This window comes from Lutra lutra, chromosome 9 (genome assembly GCF_902655055.1).
Source record: "Lutra lutra chromosome 9, mLutLut1.2, whole genome shotgun sequence".
Lineage (NCBI taxonomy): Eukaryota > Metazoa > Chordata > Mammalia > Carnivora > Mustelidae > Lutra > Lutra lutra.
Window position 1 is genome coordinate 25,408,163 of NC_062286.1, and position 27,437 is coordinate 25,435,599.

Consider the following 27,437-nt stretch of genomic DNA (forward strand, 5'->3'; position numbering starts at 1 on the left):
TTTATGATTCCTTTCCATTTCCACTATTAGTTTATTACCTATATCTTTTTTAAGTTATTGCTCCAGAGTTTATATGATGTATGTCTTTAAATTAACACAGTTTATTTATTTAAAAAAAAGTTTTTATTTATTTATTTGAGAGAGAATGAGAGAGAGAGAGCATGGGAAGAGGGAGGGTCAGAGGGAGAAGCAGACTCCCTGCCAAACAGGGAGCCTGATGAGGGACTCAATCTCAGGACTCCAGGATCATGACCTGAGCTGAAGGCAGTTGCTTAACCAACTGAGCCACCCAGGTGCCCAACTTAATAGAGTTTATATTAAGATTTATATATAGCATAGGAATATAGCATATATATATACATATATAGATGTATATATGTATCCAGATTCTATACATAGCATCAGAATCTTACATTAATAATTAAATGCATTAATGAATCAATTAATGAAATTTAATTGATTTTATGACATTTGTCTTCTAGTCAATGCTGGAAAAAAAAGCACCTTCTAAGGAAGGATCCTTTTCTTTGGGGCCTCTGGAATCGAGGAAAACAAAGACCATGAAAAGGGCAAAGCCTGTGGGTGCTCACTCCTCTGGAGGCTTTGGTCTCCCCTCTGGCCTCACTGACTTTGGATGCAGTCACACATTTCTCAGAACAATTCCTTCACCTCTTTCTCACAAGTGTCACTGCTGTACAGACATAAAACCATCTTTATGAGGTGAGTGGAAAGAAATACAATTAAATCCTTTATTGTGAGGCACAACCATATGGCTTGTGTTTAAAGAAACTCAGCATCTTTCCTTGTGAAAAAGGAGCTCTAAGAAGAGCTTACTCTCCCTCCCAGAGGGATTCTTTCCCTGGGAGGATAAAGAAGGCATCAGACTTATGCAGATGCAAGGGAAGGCAAAGAAGCTCATTCTGTCAGGAGAGGCCCCCCTCTCCCAAGGCCCTTTCCCTGACTTCATTGCCAACCTTCCCCTGCCTCCACCCCTCTCCTCCCGCATAACTCCCCACCCTCCTCTGCTTCCTCTCTCAGCTCTCCTCCAGCTCCCAGCCAGCCTGCCATGTGGGAGAGGGTCTTGGATATTCCTCACCTAGCCTCTACCTACCCTGAGCAAAGCCAAACCCTGAAGCCATGAAGGTTAGGACAAAAGGAATGAATACAGGTTAGTACATATTTAACCTTCTTCAACAATGTATTTCACTCATCCAAATCCCAAACTGTGGTTGGTGGGAAGAAATGAGACACGATAAGATAACACGGAAACTTTTAAGATCGCAGCTTAACGGACTTACAGAGAGAATGAGCAAATCTCTTACTCAGAAATTAAAACCACTCAATGGCTATTAAATCATCCAAGCACCCACATTACCATCTGGCACCATGCCTCTTTCTTTTATCATGGGATAGTATAGATGCTATAAAACAATCAACAGCCTTTTCTAGAAGGTTTTGCTTAACATTTATTGTTACCCTAGCTTATTTGCCATGCCTGGACCTCAGCCCACAGTCTATTAGAGAATCAAAGGCCAGGCAAGAAAGGAAACGACTCTTCATGAGTCCATTCCTTCACGTGCCAACAGCTTTATCCTTTGATTCTTGGTGAGATTACCATAAGGTTACCACAAAAAGTCAAGGCAGCTGTTGAAAAACTTCAAGGCAGTAAAATCATAGGTTTGTTTATTTGTTCCTGAAAGGGTCAGACCACCTAAATCACTTAACTGCAAAGTACTCATTAGAGTTCTTTTTTTTTCCTTCTCAAATACAGAGCAACCAATGATGAGTCTTAGGGAGATAAGCATTAGGGGTAGGAGGAACTCATGAGTTGAAGCTTTTTCCAGACTGAGCACAAATGTCATCTCTTCTACACCATGATCTCTACTACACCTTTGTTTTATGAAATAGGTTCATGATAGGGCATAGCCCGATCCTCTCCACAGAGTGGGGGAAACAAATTTCACAAAATGGACACGACATTTGGTGGATTTCTCAGTCTCTGGCTATTTTTCTCCTGCATGAGTTCTTCAGAAATCTGCATGGCAGCCTTTAAAAGGCAAGAATAATGTCTCACCCAACAATCTCCCTCCACCCCTTACCATTTTCCATATTTTAAATAATAAATGACTTTAGAGTGAACGAGTGTGTTCGGGACTTAAATTTACACCCATCCAAATAGGTTATGCTGAGTCTCTCTTCTAAAAGCCTGCTATGCCCCCTACAAAGAAAGACAGACTTCTGATCCTTAAAGGGATAAGGTGGGATGGCTGTTCTGACCAGCTATATTTCAACACTGCATTTCAACACTGCAGGTCTCAGTGTCTCCATATATTCTGTGAAAAGGTGGAACTAGTGGATGTCTTAAATGTGCTTCTGCTCTTTCAGTCTGAAGATAAACAGAACACTACAACATCTTCTACAAAGTCAATAGGAAAACATTCCCTCCATGAAAATTTTTAGCAAGATCGAGATAGACTATCTTGATGCCACTGTCATATTTTAGCCTCTGGTTTCAAAAACCACTCCCCAGAAACCTAAATTTACCATATTTTTTGTAGCACTCTAGTTTTAGGAGAAATAGGAAATACATTTAGGGATGGGCACACCTTCCCTTCAGACTTTTACTGTACTCAATCTGCATACATATTCTAGTCCCAACAGAGAAAATGGGTTGAAAACTATGGTCCTAGAGCATGGAGAATACCTCAGCTATCAAGGGAAAAGTTAAGATTGTGTGAAGTTTATTTCACACTATGTTTAAATTAAGAAGGTCCACATTAGGGGCACCTGGCAGGCTTATTTGGTAGAGCTTGGCAGGCTTGATCTTGTGGTCATGAGTTTGAGTCCCACGTTGGATATAGAGATTACTAAAACATAAATAAATTTTTAAAAAGGAAGGATTATGAGCATTTTTTAAAGATTTTATTTATTTATTTATTTGAGAGAAAGAGAGAGTGAGAGAGAGCATGAGAGGGTAGAAGTTCAGAGGGAGAAGCAGACTCCCCATGATGCTGGGAGCCCCATGCGGGACTCGATCCTGAGACTCCGGGATCATGACCTAAGCCGAAGGCAGTAGCTTAGCCAACTGAGCCACCCAGGCACCCAAGATTATGATCATGTTAATCTGAAATGACAATAGGGTTTTTTCAATTTCCAAATATGTATATTACCGTATTAAATCAGGGTTGGCCTATAAATTCTAGAGAGTGCCCTCTTGTAGCAAATAAAAAAAAAATGCAGTCACTGAATGGCCGCAGTTTTGTCCCAAGATTGCACCTCCTGGTCAAAAAGGAGCTGCCATTCATTGAACACTTATTACATTTCAAGGACTGGCCCAGATATTTTATATGGTAATAAGATAAAGGTTTTAATAAAGCCAATTTTCAATGTCATGGAGAGAACTGAAAGACTTTTATTTCACTGAGCCCAAGCTATACCTTAAGATTTATGTCACTGAGAATATCTCACCGTCTGTGTATTCCTAAAGGTTACGGGTAGCATCTGGCCTTAGCACATTCTCCAGCACCTTGCCTGCACCTGCTTCCACTTCTGAGCTATGGTTGAGAAATCATATAAGTTATATTTCTCTTTTGTTTTCAACTCAGAGCTCCTAATTTCAAGTTGACAAAATGAAGACAGAGAGCAAAAAAGAAGCAATACTTTTAAAGAAAGAAAGAGAGGAAGGGAGGGAGAGAGGGAGGGAGGGCGAGGAAGGAAGAAAGAGAGGCAAACAATAACAACAACAGGGCACCTGGGTGGCTCAGTGGTTTAAGCCTCTGCCTTTGGCTCAGGTCATGATCTCAAGGTTCTGGGATTGAGGTGAGGGCTCTCTATGCAGCGGGGAGCCTGCTTCCCACTGCCCTTCTCTCTGCCTGCCTCTCTGCCTAATTGTGGTCTCTCTCTCTCTGTCAAATAAATAAATAAAATCTTTTTTAAAATTCTTTAAAAAAAAATAACAACGAAAAACCCACAGCTCAACACCTTATAAAAATCTTCATGAGCCCAGGAATTTTTCAATTCAAACAAAATTACTTAGCATCCATGATTTGAGAGGCATTTAATAAAAAGAAAACAGAAAACATTTACATGACTACAATTTGTATTTTTCAGTAACATACATCATCCTCAGAACTTTCAAACGTCTTGTTTCTTGTACAGTGAATTTCTGTACTTAGTACCTCACCTGATCAAATTGGTGTTCCTTTCCCAAAAGGGCTTGCTAAACATTTCCGACGCTTGCCACACACCTAGATCCGAGAGGACAAATAGTTTCCTACATTCTGATTCTGAGTCTTCAGCCCCTCCCTCAGAGAGCCCAGCATCTGAGCACCCACTCTAGGGTGACCCATCCACCAAGGTTGCAAATTCTAATACATACTAGCTGATCAGTCCACGTTCTTAGGGGGTTCCATGGGACCACAGCCTCCAATGCTTTAAGGGAAACTGGAATGCAGAGATCTAACTTTGAAATTTTGGAAACTTCCAAGGTTTAAAAAAAAAAAAAAAGCAGAGAAAGTCAAACTGTGTGTAAATCCTTGCCTGAGCCAAACAAAAGATGTTTTCTGCCCTGCCTGTGCTCTCGGGGACTTGGAGGACCCATGTTTAGGCTGCCGCTAGGAAATGCATTTCTCAGCAGATCCCAAAGACTGCCGTGAAGAAGTTGCCAAGCACTTCTGGAATGCTTCCATGTCACTGCCAATGTCCTGTCCAGGCAAGCAACAACATATGATCTTGCTTGGTCATTTCCCTTTTTTGACACTTTCTCATCATTTGGGTATTTCCACAGGTTTCTGAGAATATTGGAATGGGCAGTGTCTACTGTAAAAGGCTTTTTCACTCTCTCACTAGCCAACCAGAGTCATGTCTCTCCCTCTGTGGTCAAGAAAACCTGACATTCAACAAACCCACACCAGTTTTCTGAGATATCTCTGACAGGAATCCAGGAAACTTCAGTAGGACAAAGGTGCGAGACCACGCACAAATTTGAAATGGGGTCAATGCCTCCTCACACCTTTGGCCATATGAAGAGAGGGCTCCTCTATTAAAAGCCCACATCATCACTTCACATCTTTCATAATTAACTGAGGGAGAAGAAAGTATGACTGGGTTTTCATTTGGGAGATTGGCTCGGGGTCCATGCAGCTCCAGAATTTCAATATTGCTCATTTGTATGGGTGTAAAATGCGTACCTTTAATAAATTCTACAAGCACTGCCCCCAACTGAAAACTTTCCTGGCTACAGGGCTGTCTTACATTGACAGAGAGCCACACATACTTAGATCACCCAAAGAAGGAAAGACATGGGGAAGTTTCGCACTTTCTAGGAGGACTGGATAAAGAGCAGATAGATGTCTCCGTGCAGAGAAGAACCTTGTCAAAGCTTCAATAGGAGATCAGGAGAGAGACCCTGGGAAGACACACAGAGACACACAGAATAGCCACCCCACAGAATCCCCAGGCCGGCTGTCAGAACACAAGAGCCTCCTGGTTTATATACACACTGGAACTTTCAAAGTTAAAGCTCAGCAGCTTGATGGTGTTCAGCAGTCATGTGGGAGCTTTTAGTTTCTTTTTTATCTGGTTTCTTTAGAAGATAAATGGAATGAGGGCCTTCCGAGATTTGGGATAGTCCTCAAACATCTTGAGGTAGAACCTAAAAGACAAGAAAAGAACAATTATAATAAGCAGTGGTCAACCATGGAGGTTTGCTGGGTCTGAGATCCTTATTCCAAACCAACCTACAGTTACTCAGGGCCTGACTCTTGCAGATGACCATCTGTCCATTTCCCTTCTCCCTCCTGCATCTCCTCCCATAAATGTTGAAACTTCTTGGGTTGGGAAATAAAAGTAACTGCCAGAGGACAGTGGTGATGATTGCGCAACGTTATGGATGTACCTGATGCCACTAAATGGACCACTGAAAATAGCCAAAATGGTAAATTTTATGTTATGTGTATTTTACTACAATAAAAAAAGGGAAAAGCCAGAAGGAACTACTCAGTGGATTCAGTTGGGAAATAAGGAACCAGAGCCCCCAAAGATCATGGGCAAGATTAATCCTAGAAAACTGGCAATTTCCCAGGAAAATATCCCCTCCCAAAGCCTTGGAAATGCCAAGAAAATGTTACCTCATATTCTGGGTTGAATTGTGTCCCCCCAGAATATATGCTTGAAGTCTTAACCTGGAAGACTTACCTGGAAATAAGGTCATGACAGATACGATTTAATAGGTAAAACAAGGGCATACTAGAATAGGAAAGGCCCTTAATCCAGTATGACTGAAGGGAACAAGAGACACCAAGACAGAGACAGGAAGGGGAGGAGGCCATGTGGACATGGAGGCAGAGAATGGGGATGGAGCTGTAGACCATGGAATCTCAGATTGGGGCCCAACCAAAAGCCAAGAAGAGGCAATGAAAGATCCTTGCCTAGAACCTTCAGAGAGAACATGGCCCTGCAAACACTTGGATTTCAGGCTTCTGCCTCCAGAACTTGAGAGAATAAATTTCTACTGTTTTAAGCCACTTGGTTTGCAGTCATCTGCTTTGGCAGGCCTGGAAGATTAATACACATTGTGAAATGGCTTTCTCCTTGAGTGACCAGGCTGTCCTAGCTAGTTGAAGCTGATGATTCTCCAGTGATAATCACGATGATGCACTCTATTAAGGTACCTTGATGTGAACCAGGGACAAACAGTAACAATATGTGACAAGAGGTGGCTGGTTTCTCGTGCTATGCTCAGAAAGGGCTAAGGAGTTTCTTCTCACAAAGGCCAGTTAGCCCTACAGGAAAGGTGACTGGCTTTCCTTCTGGAGCTGTCTCATCTCACAGGACAGGGCCATGGTTTGGATTTTGCTGTTACACCAGCTGGAAACCTCTGGTGGAACTGCTGTCCCTCCCCTGACTGGCCTCACCTGAGACCACTGCCCAGGACCCCTCCAACTGCTGGATGTTGGCACTCTGCCCTCTTCCCCTCTACTTCTGGTGGGCAACAGATTCTGCCTCAAGGGAGAATGTGGACGGTCTGACAGGCTGGAGATGCTCTTTCTGAGGACAGCTACTGTTTGATTCATTTCCAACACATCCACATAAAGTCCACTCTGAGGAAAAGATTCTTGGTTTAACCTTCAAAACTACAAAATTAGCCTGACTAAAACACCCATGCAGGAGCTTAAAGGGTCCCCTAGGTCCTGGTTCCGAGGCTGCTCCCCCTTGAGCTATCCCTCCCTCTCTTTGTCTCTCTAGCCGAAAATGCCATTTGGGATCTGAATGCCAGAAAGGATCTGAAGTTCAGGTGTGAAGCCTGATAACAGCTTAGTACATTATTCTTCCCCTTGCAGTGATGCTTTTAGTTAATGCCTTTGTCCCCAGCCCATCCCAGGTACAGGGTCTGGCAGGGAGGTAGAAGTTAGTAAGTCTTTAGCCTAGACCTATAGAGAAAGGGTTCTAAGCCCCTGCAATTCCAGGCATTCTCCAGATGAGGGGACAGTCCTGAAATCACACCACATAAGCTTTCACTTATCGTAACTTCCAAGGAAGCAGCTATGACCTTGGCTGGATTTATGGAGGGTGGGTGTTGCGGATAAAGAGGAGTGCCAGAGTAAGCACTGGTGTTATACAGATTCTGGGAGAGATTAATCCTGGCGTTTGCAGGCCTCTGTGATTACCTGAACTATTAGCACCAAAGTCAGAATTAAACATAGGAGCCACACTAGACCAGGGGCTAGCCTTTCCCCTGGTGGTACTATATAATGGCAGGATTATCTGTGAAGCTGTGGGCTGTGCTGCCCATGCGACGCACATTGAGAAATGTGGCAGAGGTCACTTGAACTGAAGCATGGAAATGGGAGATACTTCATGGACCTCTCAACCCTTACTTAGAGCCCATTGCCGATGACCCTGCTAGGAATGCACAGAGCCCGGGTCAACTAACTCATAATTTCCTTGCCAGGAAACCTTCTTCCATAAGGTAGTAAGTGGCTTCCCAAGTCACTGAGGGTGTGCCTCTCCCTACATGGGTTTCGTTTTACTCATTAAAAAAAAAAAAAAAATTGTTTACGGTACTGTCACCCAGCTGAAATCCAAACTCAGTAAAAGCCCAGAAAATCAGAGTTTACCAATCCGGACTTGACTGATCAAGAAATTTACCTGTGATGGTGAAAAGCTCGAAGCCCCAGGAAACAAAGTGAGAAAAACGCAAATCCAAGTGCTGGGAAGGACCAACTGGCCAGGGCATAGCCGATCCATTCAGTGATCTCACCGAGGAAATTGGCTCCAGAAACATACGTAAACAAGCCACCTGCATGCGCAGAATGAAAAGTCCATCATCAGAACTGGACTTCAAACCCCACTGCTTTGTTCCAAAACACATAAAGGCAGTTATGACAAATGTGGGGCTGGAGACTTCCTTATGGTCATCGCAGTCTGGTGCAATCCTCTTGGAGAGAAGGGTAAACACAGTGACAATAGCCTGTTGCCCTCAGAACTTCCTGGAATCGTGTCGCCAACTGCTTGATGGGCTCCAGCCAATCTCTAGCGACTGCTGCACCCCTGGCTCGGGGCTGGACAATGATGAAGAACAGGAGGTCTGGTTTTTGTTTTGTCCCATTAAATAATGTTTCCAAGCCACCTTTCCCCCCTCACTTTTCCCCTGGACACCTGTACAACGTATTTCGTGTGGGCACTCAGACAAAATGAACAACATGTTATGTGACAACCTGAGCTGATTCCAGAAGTAATGAGAGTTTCCCATGGCATTTGCACATCCCCAACCACAAGGGAGTGTATGTACACTGTTCAAGTTGAAAGAAGTGAGTAGGAGCTGCAAGGGTTTTGCCCCCCATGGGGGAATGGTGAGGTCTGCTTCTGCTGATGTTCAAGGTTTACTTTTCTATCCAACCATATATGTCTGACATCAGACCTGTAAATAGAAATCAATACATTTCCAATGATAGTAAATGTATCCACTTTCTGCCCCACAGTAAACTAAAACTGATTTTTTTCTTTCCATATTTATATAAAGAATATTTTGTTTTTAAATCATTCTGTAACATACCTTAATAGTTAGAAACGAACTTTGACAATCTACCTTTTAAGAGAATTCTATGCTTTTCTCTGGCTAGTTTTTGAGTGAATATTTAAAATCCCAAAGCTCCTTCAAGTTGTCTTCCTTAAAGATGACACTGCGTGAACAATTCCAGACTGGTGATTTCCCAGGCCCTGGGAGAAACCACTCACCTCCTACAGAGGGTCTATAAATTGCAAATGGGATATCTCAATATATGGCTCCATTTTTGTTTGATATAGACACCATGGGGATGTCAGCAATGCTTAAATTCATTTAAATGTGTTACTGAATTCATGGTAGCTCTGTCATTATTTTATTAATAAATGAATATCAATACCACATTGTAATTTAGGAAAAATCTTAAAGTAAATAAGAGGTTCCATTTACAGCAAAAAGGGTGGGAGCTATCAACCGACACAAATAGCACCTAAAATAGCGACAGATTACTTGGACTAATCACTCTCACCTGCTTACGTTTGTCAACTTCACACCCTGGTTTCTTGGAAACAGTTGAGATTTCAAATATTCCGTGACTTCATATCTGAGAATGCATTTGTACTTGCAAGACCTCCCATCTTAATTTTTGATTAAGTAATTTTGGCTCATCATGCCACTAAGAAAATACAAGAGGCAGGAAGTATATACAGTACAACACTACCCCTGACTTACTGACTAGATTAAGTCTGGGTCAGCTGGAGAAGACAAGTCATATACAATTCAGCTTTATTGGCTGATTCATGAAGGACCAACACTGTGTGTACATATGATGCTTAAATTTCTGTGCTAACCTGACTGGGCTACAATATGCCTAGATATTTGATTAAACATTATTTCAGTGCATAAACAATGAATTCTGGAACACTGAAAAGAAATTTAAAAAATATTTTAAAAATATATATTTAAAAAAAATTATTTCGGGTTATGTCTGTGAGGTTGTTCCTGGATGAGATTAACATTTGAATCTACACACTGACTAAAGCAGCTTGCCCTCCCCAATGTGGATGGACCTTATCCAACCCACTGAAGGCCTGAATAGAACAAAAAGGCCAAGTAAGGGAGAATTCACTCTCTCTGCCTGACCGTTTTTAGCCTAGGTCATCAGTCTTCTCCTGTGCATGGACTAGAACTCACACCATCTACTCCCCTGGGTCTCCAACTTGCAGGTAACAGATCATGGGATTTTCCAGCTTCCATAAACATGTGAGCCAGTTCCTCAGAATAAATCTCGTTATGTATCTATCACTGTATCTTTACCTATATCCTGTTAGCTCTGCTTCTCTGGAGAAGCCTAATGTACTGTATTAGGTTATTTTACATGGTTATTTTACCTACTGTGACGAGGTGGCAGCCTATTCCCCCCTTACCCCAAGCTTCGCTGTCCCCTACCCTCAAGGTATTATGACATTGCACCTTCCCAAGGGTTTCCCTACCTGAACTTCCAGGTTTATTCCAAAAACGCCAAAGTGCTGTGGGGTAGAAGGGGAGGTAAAGGAGAACGCAGAGGCAAATTGGGATATATTGTGTCATTTGGACCCTCACTGCCCCCTCTATAGTTGCTGCTCATAGCACAATCCCTGGGACAGGCTCTCAAGGCGGAGTGGATATCTGGAGGGTAGGGGAGGTGTTACCTTGTGGAATCCTATAGATGACTTCTCCGGGCTTCCTGAGCTGGCGCAATATATAGTCACTATGAATGTTGACTCCCATTCCCAAAATAAATAAGAAGACACCTTAGCAAAGAAGACAGAGGGAAGAAGTTACAAATGTATCCTGGTGGGATGCCTGGGTGGCTCAGTCAAGTTAAGCGTCTGCCTTTGGCTCAGGTCATGATCTCAGGGTCCTGGGATTGAGCCTGCACTGGGCTCCCTGCTCAACGGGGAGCCTGCTGCTCCCTCTCTCTCTGCAGCTCCCCCTCCTTGTGCTCTTGCTGTCACACAAATAAATGTAATTTTTAATTTTATTTTATATAAATTGTATTTATATATAAATTATATGAATTTATATGTAAATTATATAAAATTTATTATATGTAAATTTTATATATTATTTATTTTATTACATATAATTTATTTTTAAAAATAAATTTTTAAATGTATCCTGGTTTTGGTGTTTTTCTCACAAGCTAAGTTTGTTTTGTTTTGTTTAATAAAGGAGAAGGGCATTCAATTTCAAATTCTAAGAATGCCCAGTCACATGCACTAGTTTCCTGTGACTCACTGCTGAGAGCATTCTGGATTGATACACCCATTCCCATGGAACTTAACATAAGTCAGACTGGGGAGCTTGGCACCTAGCAAACTGGTTTCAACCACTGTCAGGTCACACCCACAGTCTTGTTGCCCATTCATGAGCTCAGAAAGAAGCCCTGGTCGGAGGTGAGGAGAGCCAGGATCAGGGATGTGAGGTCTTGCACCCCAGTGGGCACCATGACTACCCAGAAACACTCACTGTTCCACATAGATGCCCAACTTTACCTCTCAACAATGTGTATTTGTGCTATCAAAATACAAGAGGTGAAAAGCAAGAACACTTTAATTAAAAACAGATCTACTCTCACCTCCTTTGCTATGACAGGAAACAATGATTTGCATTCTTGTCTAGTCAAAAGATCATTGGCCATTGTATGGTGACGGGTGGTGACTGCACTGATCTTGGTGAGCACTGAAGAATGCATAGAATTGCATAATTACTACGTTATGCATCTGAAAGGACTATAACATTGTATGTCAACTATACTTCAATAATAATTTAATTATTGGCCTAGAAGAAAGGGAAACTGGGGAGAGACACCAATGGCAGGAGGTTGAAAGAAGGAGGGGAGATAGCATGCACAGTAGCAGACAATGCAGAAACCCCAGACTCTGTGTCTATGTGTCCTTGGGTAAGCCACTGACCCTCTTTCACCCTCCGTTTTCTCATCTGTAAAATGTAAATTTGAATAATATCTATTTCACAAGTGCCGTACAAGTCTCCCTCATTTGTTCACTCATTCACTCATTTATTCATTCAACTAATATCAATTGAGAGCTTATAATACAAAGAGTTGTCCTAAACACAAAGGATACAGTCATGAGAAAACAGTCAAGGTGTCTGTTTTCATAAAGCTTATATTTTAGCATAAGAAGACAGAAATGAATTCAAATAATTAAAACATTTTAAATCACATACTGTCACTGCAAAGCAGAAAATCATAGGATCATGAGATAGAAAGTGAACTTGGGGTGGAAGGAAGGTATCTCCAACTTAGATGAGGTGAATGGAGAAAACTTTTCTGAAAATTTGGCATTTTGTCCTGTGATTGGAATAATAAGAATGCACAGATCTGAGGGAGAGCAATCTGGCATAGGAATTAGCAGGTGCAAAGGCCCTGAGGCTAGAATAGTTTCATTATGTCTAAAAAACAGAAGGAAGGCTGGTGCAGTTGAAACTTTAAGATAGAGGGAAAAGTGGGAAAATGTGGACAGAATGCTAACTAAAAAAACATACACTAAGCATTACAGGCTTTGGTGAGGAGTTTGGATTGTTACGTACGAGATAAAGCCACTGGCAGGTTTGGAGCAAGGACAAAATAGGAAGTGATTCCCATTTGTTATTGCTACAAAAGAAGTAAATATGTTATGTGGGATACTAAATGTGAATGAGCAAAAATAAGAAAACCCAGACACCTTATTCCCACCACCCAGAAATTATAACCATTAAACACCTTAATGTATATCCTTCCAGATTTTCATCTTACATAATATCTAGGTCATATTTCAGTTTCCCCAGATAGACCCAAAATGCTTCTTATAGGTGGTTTCTGAAAACCAAAGTCCAGTATAGGACCATCCTGGTATCTAGACATTATGTCCTTTAAGGCCATTTTAATCTTGCCCAGACCCGTACTCTTAGAAAAAAAAAAAAAAAGATTTTTTTTTTTTTATTTACTTTAAAGAGAGAGAGAGGTGCACATACACACACAGGTGGAGGGCAGAGGGAAAGAATGTTCAAGCAGACTCCCCGATGAGTGCAGAGCCCAACTCGGCTCGATCTCATGGATCATGGGATCATGACCTAAGCCAAAACCAAGAGTCAGATGCTCAACCGACTAAGTTGCCCAGGTGCCCTAACCCTTATCTTTTTAAAAATTTTTTCAGGGCACTGGCTTCTTAAAAAGACACCAGACAGTTGTACCTCAGAATACATCCCTTTCTAGATAAGACTGGCTCACTTCTTGATGGTGGCATTCAACTTACTTCTTCAGTCTCCTTATTTCTTGTAAACTGACATAAACCATTTTCCGGTTATATTACCAGCTCAACATATAATTAGGTTCATTTATTGTTTTTTTCTCTACTTTAGGAAACTTTCTTCCAGTTAGATTTTTTTTTTTTTTAGTTTCATTTATTTAAGTAATCTCTACACCACACCCAGGGCTCAAACTATTGACCCCAAGATCAACAGTCACTCGCTCCACCAACTGAGCCAGCCAGGGTCCCCCATTTAGATATTTTTAAACTAAATTATTAAGTTTCATAATTCAAAGGACAAAACCATATTAAAAGAAAAGCTCTACATGCCATCCCAATCTCTTTCCCCCAGACCCTCCATGCCACCTTTTTAAAATTAGGTTTTTTTCAATCAAACATTCCTTTTTCCAGTTTCACACACACACATTTTCCTTCCATCATTTTTACATGAAAAGTAGCATACTGGATATACAATGGTCACACTTTATTTTATTTAACCACATATTCTGGAGACGTCTGGTGGGAGCACACAGAGGTCCTCTTTGTTTTTGTTGTGTTGTGTTTCGTTTGTTTGTTTCTGTGGCTCTGAACACTCCGTTGTGTGCACGTGTCAACCCTCCAGTCGGCTGTGTTTTCAAAGGTTCCATCTTACGGCTGTGTGCACAAGGGTCTACTACTGAAGGCCAGGCCCCATGGCAGCAAGAAACTTGGTTGGAAGGTCCCCAGTTCGGTCCCAGCAAGAGGTCATCACAGCTCAGACTAGGATGAAGTCGGAGCAGTGAGGGAGGAAGGGAGCATTGTGGGTACATCTTATGGAGCTCCACGCAGCCTGACTAGGCTGACTGATAGAATTTGATGTGTGATGTAATGAGAGGAATTAAGGGTAATCCCTGCATTGGGATTTAAGGCAAAACAATACACAAACAATTGAACCTTCTAGACTTGAGCTCCTCTTGCAGATAATGAAAAAACCTCAACAGTGTTTTCTACTATTTTAGATAAAATGGTCAGGAAAAGTCCCTTTGAAGAGGTACAATCTGTTAGACACCTAAATAAAGTCAGGGACCAACCTCCACCAGTGTATGTGGAGAGAATATTCCATATAGAGGGAATGGTCTGTATAAGAGCTCTGGGGCAGGACCAGCTTGACCATTTCAGGCCCCAGCAGGAAGGCCACAGAGGCTACAGCATAGTAATTGGATGGAGGCAAGAAATGGGGTCAGGAAATGGGGAAAGACCAACCACATTTGGGCGTCACAGGCATAGGCAGCGATTAGGAATTTGTCTTTTATCCTGAGAGTAGTAGAAACATCCTGGAGGTGGGGAATGACATGTTTTTCAAAGGGTGGGGAGTGACATGTTTTTCAAAGGGCTCTCTGGCTGCTTTATAGAAAAAAGAGGAGGGTAGCAGGGAGAGAAGAGGAGAATGGAATTCCACAGGGGATTACTGCAGTAGGGTGGGGGAAGGTGGTGGGGATTTAGGCGGGGTGTGCGTAAGTGGCCAGATTTACTTACCCAGGCGAAACCGTCCGTCTGTGTACCACTCAGAGGGGTATTCAGCACAGTAAATCAGGTAGTAGCCTTGGAGAAGTCCATTTCCCGTGCAGAAGATAAACCCTCTGACAAGAAACGCAACTGGGAAAGGCCTCCCTCTGGTGAGTAATGAGTAAACAAATGTCCTGAGATAGATGGAAAAGAAATGATAGGATACAGTGTTAAAAAAAAAAAAAATCAGTCAATGAAATGAAACAACAATTACATCAAACCCATTTTTAAAAATCATTTTCCCTTGAACTTATGCAAAAAAAGGGCATTATTATTCCATTGTAGAGCAATCATTTATGCTATCATTTGTCTTGCTTCATTAAAGGCCATAGTAGTCACCATTTATTACCTTATTTTATTCTCAAACCAGCCTTGAAAGGTAAATTTCATCTCCATTTGGCAGTTAATAAATTCAATCCTATGAGCCCAGGATTGGAGCTCAGCTTTATATCAATCTACAAATGAAAACCAGATGACACTGGAAAAAGGGAGAGCCTTGCTCACCCCTGCAGTAGTGGGATGACATTTTGATAGCTGATCATACAGCTTTCTACATGTCGCTCTGAAATGATTTAATTACCAATATTGTGGCATTTCCTAGGAAGTGGACTGCAGACTCTCTTGAGAAAAGAAAGAGATTCCTCTGCCTGTTAGGAAGCATGAACCTAGAGAAATCTAGGAAAATGGGATTAAAAATATATAAACAGCCTCAAAATAAGATTTGCCCAAGATACAATGTTAAACACTAGAAATCAGCTACATTTTCTTTATAATTTTTCTTCTTCTATGATGCAATATAACAATCATACAGGTAAGCTCATAAACCTACGTGAATAGATTAATGCATACTATTAAACACTCATGTAGTCACTTAACAAATCAAGAACTAGAACATTCCCTTCACCATCAGAGGCTTCTCTCTTCACCATATATTCTCTCTCTATTCGCCCAGAGGTAACCACCAACCTGATTTTTTATAATAACCACTTCTTTTTACTTCTTTACAATTTTGCCACATTTGGATGCATGCCTTAAAAAAATAGTTTATTTTGGGGGCGCCTGGGTGGCTCAGTGGTTAAAGCCTCTTCCTTCGGCTCAGGTCATGATCTCGGGGTCCTGGGATCGAGTCCTGCATCGGGCTCTCTGCTCAGCGGGGAGCCTGCCTCCTCCTGTCTCTCTCTGCCTGCCTCTCTGCCTACTTGTGATCTGTCTGTCAAATAAATTAAAAAAAGATAGTTTATTTTGTTCATTTTTAATTCCATACAAATGGAGTGATATTCTATGATTCTTAGAGTATCCCTTAATGTCTTATTTCTTTAACTCATCATATTTCTCAGATTCAAGCATGCTTTTGTATGTAAGCAATAGTTCATGTATTTTCATTGTTTTATATTACCATCAGGTATGAATATACCACATATGTTTATCTATTTTACTTTGATGGATATTTAGGTTGGTTCCAAAGTCTTGTAACCTCTCAGAGCTATTTTCCCATTACTTAATGATTGTATATTTTATGTTTAAACTCAATACATCTGGAATTTCTTTTGTTGTAAGAAGTTAGATAAGAATCCAACATAAGGGGCGCCTGGGTGGCTCAGTGGTTTAAGCCTCTGCCTTCAGCTCAGGTCATGATCCCAGGGTCCTGAGGTTGAGCCCTGCATCAGGCTCTCTGCACAGCAGAGAGCCTGTCCCCCCCCCCCCCCCCCCCCCCGCCTGCCTCTCTGCTTACTTGTGATCTCTCTGTCAAATAAATAAATAAGACCTTTAAAAAAAAAAAGAATCCAATGTAATATTTTTCCTAATGCTTGTAAATTTACTAAACTGTCTTCTTTCACTGACATGCACTTCCATGGGTATTATGTACTAAATTATAAAAATTGGTTCTTTTTCTGGACTCTTGATTCTGTCCCATTGATCTATTTACTGTCACTACTACACTGTCTTAATAATTGTACTTTTAATATATGTCTTAATACCAGGTGGGGCAGGGGCACCTGGGTGGCTCAATCAGTTAAGCATCTGCCTTCTGCTCAGGTCATAATCCCAGGGTCCTGGGATCAAGCTCCTGCATCAGACTCCTTGCTCCATGAGGAGCCTGCTTCTCCCTCTCCCTGCAGTCCTGCCTACTGTGCTCTCTCTCTAACTCTCTGTCAGATAAGTAAATAAATAAAATCTTTAAAAAAAAAAAAGCTAGGTGGGATTACTATTTTCAAAGTAAACTCTATTCCCAACATGGGACTAAAACTCACAACCCCAAGATCAAGAGTTGTAGACTCTACTGACTGAACCAGCCAGGCATGGGGTGGGTGGGTAGGTGAGGCATTCTTACATTATTACTGTTTTTGAGGATTTTCAATTTATCCTTATTTATTTCTTCATGTGAACTTTAAAACCAACTTATGGAACACCCCCTCCCAAATTTTAGAAACACTCTTAAGTGTGAAAATTAATTAAGGGAGAGAAATAGCAGGAGGACCTCTGAGAGTTCACCCCTCCATAAAAGCAAAGAAAAAACTGGCCAAAAAAGAAAAAGTCAGAATCAACTAATCAACTTTTTCAAAACTCAGTATCAGCCGAAGGCTTACAGCAGAATTTAAGAGAATTTAAGCAAGAGAATATCTGGATGTCAGGAAGGGCAACAAACATTGTGGCCTTTTCATTTACCCTAGTCCCACTTCCCACTTTCCAGCTTAGCAGAAGCTGAAAGGTAACAGCCCACATTCCTGGGACTGGAGGGAGGCAAATGGGGCTGGATCTCTTTCAAAACCTCAGTCCCAAAGAGAAATCATCATTCAACCTATCTAGTGGTTCCCTAGAAGACTGCTCAAAAGGCTAGTCTTACTCCACCTCATTCAAATGTACCCAGTGCTAAATGTTTCTGGGCCAGGGGGATGTTTTTGAATGTTTTACCAGGACAATGGCCTGAAGCAATGGATAATAGGTAGGACAAATAATAAACTCACCAAAAATCTTTAAAGGAAAGACAGAGGAATAAGACACCCATAAGGGGTTTTGAAAATCTCAGGTATATTTCTGGGAATCTAGACCACCATGCACATTCATAGGAACATGCATAAATTCAAAAACACACCTGAAAATGTCTTAAACTCTCACCTCTGATTGACCTCGGGGTTTGCCCAAGTAGCTAATGAGGCTAAAAGCAGAACTATAAATTACGTGGGTGATTATACCGTACACAGGCCCTTGGCAAAGACCGGGAGACATTTGATCCAGGTGTTTATGTAAGGCTCTGTCCCACTGCTAACTGATCCTTGAGCTAACCAAGCAGTGACTTCAGTGACTACAACAATCAAGACTTCAGAGATGGGACGCCTGGGTGGCTCAGTCAGTTAAGCCTCTGCCTTCAGCTCAGGTCATGATCTCAGAGTCCTGGGATGGAGCCCTGCATGGAGCTCCCTGCTCAGCCGGGAGCCTGCTTCTCCCTCTACCTCTGCCCCTCCTCCCCCTACTCATGCTCTCTCTTAGTCTCCCAAATCAATAAATAAAATATTTAAAGACTTCAGTGAATTAGTTCAGAAAAGTCACTAAGTAAACAAACAACTATGACAACAGGCAGCAACAAGAACAAAACACCGAGCCACCCAGGCACCCCTAATTTCGGGACTTTATAAGTCTAAATCCAAAGCCAAAACTCACTGCATCTCATCCAAAGGAGTACATAATAACCAGAACAGGCTCACAGCTATAATAAACGACTCTAAAGTATCAGAGTTTCCACATAACGAAAGTTCATCTCTTGCTGGTGCCCCTGTGCAATGCTGTTCAGGGCTGGTGCTCTGCACCACAATCATTCAAGACCCACACTCATCCTAAGCACATTCCTCTTCTGGCAGGCAAACAGAGAGAGGGAGCATGGAGGAGTGTGTACAGGTTTTCCGTGTGGCCAAGCCACAAGCTAGAAGTGGGATAGAGATGACTTCCTCCCTCGCTCCTCTGGCCACTGCCTCTGGCCACCAACTTTAAAGAAACTGGGGAAATGTAGCCTCACTGGATTTCTCAGTGGGAAAAGGAAAAGAGAATTGGTGAAACAGAGCACAAGCAATAGGTTCTAGAAAGCCAGGAACCCTAGAGAACCAATAAAATCCTTTTGATAGAAATGACTCTGCTACCCAATAGCTGGAAAGCTGGAAGCAGTTCAAAATAGATGTTTCAATGAAGAAAGCAATTAAAAAAACAATGAAGAGAAAGGAAAACAGAGTCAGGCAGCCTGAGAGGTTGAAGATTAGTACCAGTGGAGGGTTGCTGGTGAGTCTCACCTTCAGATCCCATATATGCCCTGAGACTCAGTCTCTCCAATTTGGGACCACTTTGGTTTAATTCCCTCCTACACTGCTAACGACATTTTCATTCTTTTGTGTTTGTTCTGATACAGAAACTGATAAGTATTCTGTAAATATAAAGTTTTCTATCACTGCTAAGTAAATATTCATTTGGAGGACTCTTATTGGAAAGGGTTAACTGAAATTGCAAATCCAAATTAAACCAAAGAAACAACCTTTAAAATTACACATCTTCTGTAGACCAACTCATATTTAACTAAGTCTTCTTCAAATATAAATCCTCTTGCTAAGATTATCAAGCCTATTGAAGACTTTTCACTATATGAAATTTTAGACTTCATTGTCAATCAAAGTAAATTCAAACTCTATGTTTAAATACAAGTTTCCCATGTATATATTTACTTGTTATGTGTAGTAATGACTCCCTCAACCCATGTCCCCCTTCACCCACCACTGCATTGCTTGGCTTTCCTTTATAGCAAAACTCCTTCAAATAGCTGTCTACACTTGCCATCTCTTTGTCTTCTCCTCTTCTTCTTTCCTCCCTCCCCTGCTGTAGAAACTGATCTTGGCAAAACCACCAGAGATCTCCACATTTCCTTATCTAAGAGTCAATTTTCTGTTCTCTTCTTGTTTGACAAATTAATCATTCCATCCTTCTGGAAACATTTTCTTCACTCAACCTCCAGTACACCACTTTCTGTTGGTTTTTCTTCTACTTTATCAAATTTTTCCTCATTTTCCTTTGATGGTTTCTCTTTATCTCCTTGACCTCTAAATATTAGAGCGCTCCAGGGCTCAGGACTCTTTTCTTTACTTCCAGCCACTGTAAAGGGGACCACATCTAGTCTCATATCTTTAAGTATCATATACAGAATGAAAACTCCCAAATTTATGTCCTTGAACTTAGATTCATATAGCCAATGTTCCACTAGACATCTAGTAAACTAGATTTTAAAAGCTAGATAAAAAAGGATATCTCAAGGGACACCTGGGTGGCTCAGTCCATTAACTGGCTGCCTTCGGCTCAGGTCATGATCCTAGGGTCCTGGGATTGAGTCCTGCATTGGGTTCCTTGCTCAGTGGGGAGCCTGCTTCTCTCTCTGCCTCCTCTGCCTGCCACTCTGCATGCTTGTGCACTCTCTCTCTCTCTCTCTGACAAATAATAAGATCTTTTAAAAAAAGGATATCTCAAACTCAGTCATCCAAACCCAAACCCCTGATCCCCCACTTTCCCCCAAATTTGCATCTCCTTAAGTCTGCCCCTTCTCAGTAAATGACAAGTTCATTCTTCCAATTGCACAGATTGAACCACTGTTGACCTCGCTCTCTGTTTCTCTCTCTCTCTCATACCCGACATTAAATCTATTAACAAATCCTGTCAGCTCCACAATCAAAATATTTCTAGAATCTGACTACTTCTCACCAACTCTATCAAACAGAAAGATAATAAGAAAATCTCCAAAACATGGGAACTTAACTGCGTAATTCCAAATAATTTATAGTTCAAAGATGAAGCCTCAAAGGAAATAAAAAACTATATTGAACTCATTAAAAATGAAAATTACAACATATCAAAATTTGTAGGACACAGCTAAATCAGTGCTGGGAGAGAAGTCTATAGCTCTAAATGCATACAACAGAAAATAGGAAAGATCTCAAAGCTCCCACCTTAGGAATCTAGGAAAAAAGAAAAGCATAACACCAAATATTCCCAAAGGAAGCAGAAGAAAGGCAATAATAAAGATAAAGATAAAGCAGACATTGGAGGAGACAAGATGGCAGAGAAGTAAGAGGCTCTGTTTCAGCATGTCCCCTAAAGTAAGCTGATTACCTACCAAAGAACTCTGATCACCCATGAAATCAGCCTAAGATTAGAATTATACACTTCTGGATCTCTATAGGGGCAAAAGACGTCAGTGGACAGGTAAAGCAGAGTGGGAACATAGGACTGATATCGTAAGATAAACAAAAAGGGGAGGGAGCCACCAGAAGTGACCCATTGGAAAGTAATACACCAATACGAGAGTACACTGTGATTGGGGATGAGCATTAACTTGGAGTCTCCTTGAAAGCACTCAAAAAGAGCAAAAGATCTTAAGGGGAAATTGGTGGAATTGGGTGGTTAGGGACAGGGACGTAAGTCCATGGACCCAGGACTGCCACCACAGGTGAGCAATCAGAGAGCACAATGAAGAAGCCAGGTCTTGGTCCTGAGCCACCAGTGCACCTGAGAGCGTCTGGGTGGCAGCACCCATGAGGGAGTCTGGTGTGGACGCAAGCCGGTGTTCTCTAGAACCAAAGCCTTTTGCACTCTGCCCTCTAATCTAATCTAAATCCTCTAAAAGCTAGGGTAACTGAGGCAGAAGATAGAAGTAGTGATATGGAGGACAAACTGATAGAGAAAAAGGATCAGGAAGAAGCCTGGAACAAACAGCTTAGAAGCCAGGAAAACAGATTCAGGGAAATAAATGACACCATAAAACATTCCAGTGTCAGAATTATTGGAATCCCTGAGGGGGAGGAGAAAGAAAGAAGACTGAGTTGAATAAATTCTCCATGACAATTTTCCCAATCTGGCAAATGAAACCAGTGTTCATGTACTAGAGGCAGAAAGGTCTCCCCCCAAGATCATAGAATCTAGAAAGACCTTGAGACACCTGATTGTGAAAATGATGAGTCATAATTTTAGACAGAAGCTCTTGAAAGCAGCTAGAGGGAAGAGATTCCTTACATACAGAGGAAAGCCCATCAGAATAACATCAGACCTGTCCACAGAAATCTGGCAAGCCAGAAAGGGCTGGCAAGATGTATTCAAGACACTAAATGAGAAGAACATGCAGCCAAGAATACTTTATCCAGCAAGACTGACATTCAAAATGGATGGAGAGATAAAGAGCTTCCAAGAACCGCAAGGTTGAAAAGAGTATGTGACCACCAAACCAGCATTGTAAGAAATATTAAGAGGGGTTCTATAAAAGAGGAAAAAAACCAAGAATATCATTGAACAGAAATATATGGAGACAATCTATAGAAACAAAGACTTCACAGGTAACATGATGTCAATAAAAACATATCTCTCAATAATCACTCTCAATGTGAATGGCCTAAATGTGCCCATAAAATGGCACAGGGTTGCAGATTGGATAAAACGATAGGACCCAACCATATTTTGTCTAAAAGAGGCCCATTTTGAACCTAAGAATACATCCAGACTAAAAGTGAAGGGATGGAGAAGCATCTTTCATGCCAATGGGCCTCCAAGAAGGCTGGGGTAGCAACTGTCATATCAGATAAATTAGATTTTAAACTAAAGACCATAGTCAGAGATACAGAAGGACACTACATAATTCTTAAAGGGACTATTGACCAAGAAGATCTAACAATTGTAAATATTTATGCCCCCAATATGGGAGCAGCCAATTACATAAGAAAACTGTTAATCAAGATAAAGAGTCATATTGATATGAATACATTAATAATAGGAGATCTTAACATGCCACTCTCAGTAGAAGACAGATCATCCAAGCAGAAAATCAATAAAGAAACAAGAGCTTTGAATGACACATTGGACCAGATGGACCTCATAAATATATATAGAACATTCCACCCTAAAACAACAGAATACTCATTCTTCTCGAGTGCACATGGAACCTTCTCCAGAATAGACCATATACTGGGTCACAAATCAGGGCTCAACCAATACCAAAAGAATGAGATTATTCCCTGCATATTCTCAGATCACAATGCTTTGAAACTGAAGCTCAACCACAAGGAAAAGTTTGGAAGGAATTCAAACACTTGGAAGCTAACGACCACCTTGCTTAAGAATGCTTGTATCAACCAGGAAATCAAAGAAGAACTTAAACAATTCATGGAAACCAATGAGAATGAACACACTTCGGTCCAAAACCTATGGGATACAGCAGTCCTAAGGGGGAAATACATAGCCATCCAAGCCTCCCTCAAAAAAATTTAAAAACCCAGAATACATCAGCTGTCTTTATACCTTAAAGATATGGAGAATCAACAACAAATTCAGCCAACTCCACACACAAGAAGGGAAATAATCAGGATTAGGGCAGAGATCAATGAGATAGAAACTAGAGATACAGTAGAACGCATCAATGAAAATAGAAGCTGGTTTTTTGAAAGAATCAATAAGATCGACAAACCATTGGCCAAACTAATCCAAAAGAAAAGAGAAAAGCCCCAAATTAATAAAATTATGAATGAAAAGGGAGGGATCACAACTAACACCAAGGAAATAGAAATAATAATCAGAAATTATTAACAGTTATATGCTAATAAGTTAAGCAATCTAGATGAAATGGATGCATTCCTGAAAAACTATAAACTTCCAAAACTGACCAAGGAAGAAATTAACAACCTGAATAGACCAATATCTAGTAACGAGATTGAAGCAGTGATAAAAAACCTCCCAAAACACAAGAGCCCAGGAGCTGATGGATTCCCCAGGGAATTCTACCAAACATTCAAAGAAGAAAAAATACCTATTCTCCTGAAGCTCTTTCAAAAACTTGAAGCAGGAGGAAAACTTCTAGACTCTTTTTGTGAAGCCAGCATTACCCTGGTCCCCAAACCAGGCAAAGACCCCACCAAAAAGGAGAATTTCAGACCAATATCCCTGATGAATATGGATGCTAAGATTCTTAGCAAGATCCTAGCTAATAGGATCCAACAGCACATTAAAAAGATTATCCACCATGACCAGGTGGGATCCATCCCTGGGTTTCAAGCATGGTTCAACATTTGGAAATCAATCAATGTGATAGAACAAATCATTAAGAGAAGAGAGAAGAACCACATGGTCCTCTCAATTGATGCAGAAAAAGCGTTTAACAAAATCCAGCATCTGTTCCTGATTAAAACACTTCAAAGTATAGGAAAATAGGGAACATTCCTCAACTTCATAAAATCTAGCTATCAAAAACCCACAGCAAATATCATCATCAATGGGAAAAAGATGACAGCCTTCTCTTTGAGATCAGGAAAACGACAAGGATGCCCACTCTCACCACTCTTGTTCAACATAGTATTAGAAGTCCTAGCAGAAGCAATCAGACACAAAGAGAAATAGAAGGTATTCAAATTGGCAATGAAGAAGTCAAACTCTCTGTCTTCATAGATGACATGATACTTTATATGGAAAAACCCAAAAGACTTCACCCCAAAACTACTAGAACTCAAACAGCAATTCTGGAATGTGGCAGGATACAAAGTCAATGTACAGAAATCAGTTGCTTTCTTATACAATAACAATGAAAATACAGAAAGGGAAATTAGAGAATCAATCCCATTTACTATAGCATCAAGAACCATAAGATATCTGGGAATAAACCTAACCAAAAAGGTAAAGGATCTGTACTCAAGGTACTACAGAACACTCATGAAAGAAGTTGAAGAAGACACAAAAAGATGGAAGACCATTCCATGCTCATGGATCAGAAAAATAAACACTGTTATACACAACCTAACCCTACACCTAAAGGACCTGGAGAAAGAACAACAAAGAAAGCCTAAACCCAGGAGGAGAAGAGAAATAATAAAGATCAGAGCAGAAATCAATGAAATAGAAACCAAAAAAACAATAGAACAAATCAACGAAACGAGGAGCTGGTTCTTTGAAAGAATTAATAAGATTGATAAATCCCTGGCCAGACTTATCAAAAAGAAAAGAGAAAGGACCCAAATCAATAAAATCTTGAATGAAAGAGGAGAGATAACAACCAACACCAAAGAAATACAAAAAATTATAAGAACATATTATGAGCAACTTTACGCCAACAAATTTGACAATGTGGAAGAAATGGATGCATTCCTAGAGACATATAAACTGCCAAAACTGAACCAGGAAGAAATAGAAAACCTGAACAGACCCACAACCAGTAAGGAGATTGAAACAGTTATCAACAATCTCCAAACAAACAAAAACCCAGGACCAGACAGCTTCCCAGGGGAGTTCTACCAAACATTTAAAGAAGAATTAATTCCTATTCTCCTGAAACAGTTCCAAAAAATAGAAATGGAAGGAAAACTTCCAAACTCATTTTATGAGGTCCGCATCACCTTGATCCCAAAACCAGACAAGGATCCCATCAAAAAAGAGAATTACAGACCAATATCCTTAATGAACACAGATGCGAAAATTCTCACCAAAATACTAGCCAATAGGATCCAACAGTACATTAAAAGGATTATTCACCACACCCAAGTGGGATTTACTCTGGGACTGCAAGGTTGGTTCAACAGCCACAAATTAATCAATGTGATACAATACATTAACAAAGGAAAAACAAGAACCATAGGATACTCTCAATAGATGCTGAAAAAGCATTTGACAAAGGACAGCATCCCTTCCTGATCAAAACTCTTCAAAGTGTAGAGATAGAGGGCACATACCTCAATATTATCAAAGCCATCTATGAAAAACCCACCGCAAATATCATTCTCAATGGAGAAAAACTGAGAGCTTTTCCTCTAAGGTCAGGAACATGGCAGGGATGTCCATTATCACCACTGCTATTCAACATAGTACTAGAAGTCCTAGCCTCAGCAATCAGACAACAAAAAGAAATTAAAGGCATCCAAATCAGCAAAGAAGACGTCAACTATCACTCTTTGCAGATGATATGATACTGTATATGGAAAACCCAAAAGACTCCACTCCAAATCTGCTAGACCTTGTACAGGAATTCAGTAAAGTGTCAGGATATAAAATCAATGCACAGAAATCAGTTGCATTTCTTTACACCAACAACAAGACAGAAGAAAGAGAAATTAAGGAGTCAATCCCATTTACAATTGTACCCAAAACCATAAGATACCTAGGAATAAACCTAACCAAAGAGGCTAAGAATCTATACTCAGAAAACTATAAAGAACTCATGAAAGAAATTGAGGAAGACACAAAGAAATGGAAAAATGGAAGACACATGCTCATGGATTGGAAGAACAAATATTGTGAAAATGTCTATGCTACTTAAAGCAATCTACACATTTAATGCAATCCCTATCAAAATCCCATCCATTTCTTTCAAAGAAATGGAACAAATAATCCTAAGATTTATATAGAACCAGAAGAGACTTCGAATAGCCAAAGGAATATTGAAAAAGAAATCCAAAGCTGGTGGCATCACAATTCCGGACTTCAAGCTCTATTACAAAGCTGTCATCATCAAGACAGTATGGTACTGGCACAAAAACAGACATAGAGATCAATGGAACAGAATAGAGAGCCCAGAAATAGACCCTCAACTCTATGGTCAACTAATCTTCGACAAAGCAGGAAAGAATGTCCAATGGAAAAAAGACAGCCTCTTCAACAAATGATATTGGGAAAACTGGACAGCCACATGCAGAAAAATGAAACTGGACCATTTCCTTACACTACACATGAAAATAGATTCAAAATGGATGAAGGACCTCAGTGTGAGAAAGGAATCCATCAAAATCCTTGAGGAGAACACAGGCAGCAACCTCTTTGACCTCAGCTACAGCAACTTCTTCCTAGGAACATCACCAAAGGCAAGGGAAACAAGGGCAAAAATGAACTATTGGGACTTCATCAAGATCAAAAGCTTTTGCACAGCAAAGGAAACAGTTAACAAAACCAAAAGACAACTGACAGAATGGTAGAAGATATTTGCAAATGACATATCAGATAAAGGGCTAGTATCCAAAATCTATAAAGAGCTTATGAAACTCAACACCCAAAGAACAAATAATCAAATCAAGAAATGGGCAGAGGACATGAACAGACATTTCTGCAAAGAAGACATCCAGATGGCTAACAGACACATGAAAAAGTGCTCCATTTCACTCGGCATCAGGGAAATACAAATCAAAACCACAATGAGATACCACCTCACACCAGTCAGAATGGCTAAAATTAACAAGTCAGGAAATGACAGATGCTGGCGAGGATGTGGATAAAGGGGAACCCTCCTACACTGTTGGTGGGAATGCAAGCTGGTGCAACCACTCTGGAAAACAGCATGGAGGTTCCTCAAAAAGTTGAAAATAGAGCTAACTTATGACCAAGCATTTGTGACCAGTGCAATTATGACCAGTGCAATTGCACTACTGGGTATTTACCTTAAAGATACAAACGTAGTGATCCAAAGGAGCACATGCACCCAAATGTTTATAGCAGCAATGTCCACAATAGCCAAACTATGGAAAGAGCCTAGATGCCCAACAACAGATGAATGGATAAAGAAGATGTGGTGTGTGTGTGTGTGTGTGTGTGTGTGTGTATATACATTATTA

At 40.7% G+C, this 27,437-nt stretch overlaps 1 protein-coding gene across 1 annotated transcript in view; it reads right to left on the reverse strand.

Annotated features, from left to right (window-relative positions):
• Positions 1 to 4,601: 4,601 nt before the first annotated feature.
• SRD5A2 (steroid 5 alpha-reductase 2) overlaps positions 4,602 to 27,437 on the reverse strand; it is a 45,053-nt gene continuing 22,217 nt past the window's right edge. The window contains exons 2-5 of the mRNA XM_047746009.1: positions 14,812 to 14,975; positions 10,696 to 10,797; positions 8,149 to 8,299; positions 4,602 to 5,653 (exon numbers count right to left, since the gene is read on the reverse strand). Coding sequence (XP_047601965.1) covers positions 5,587 to 5,653; positions 8,149 to 8,299; positions 10,696 to 10,797; positions 14,812 to 14,975 — 484 coding nt within the window. The 3' untranslated portion in view covers positions 4,602 to 5,586. The remainder of the gene's footprint in view (positions 5,654 to 8,148; positions 8,300 to 10,695; positions 10,798 to 14,811; positions 14,976 to 27,437) is intronic.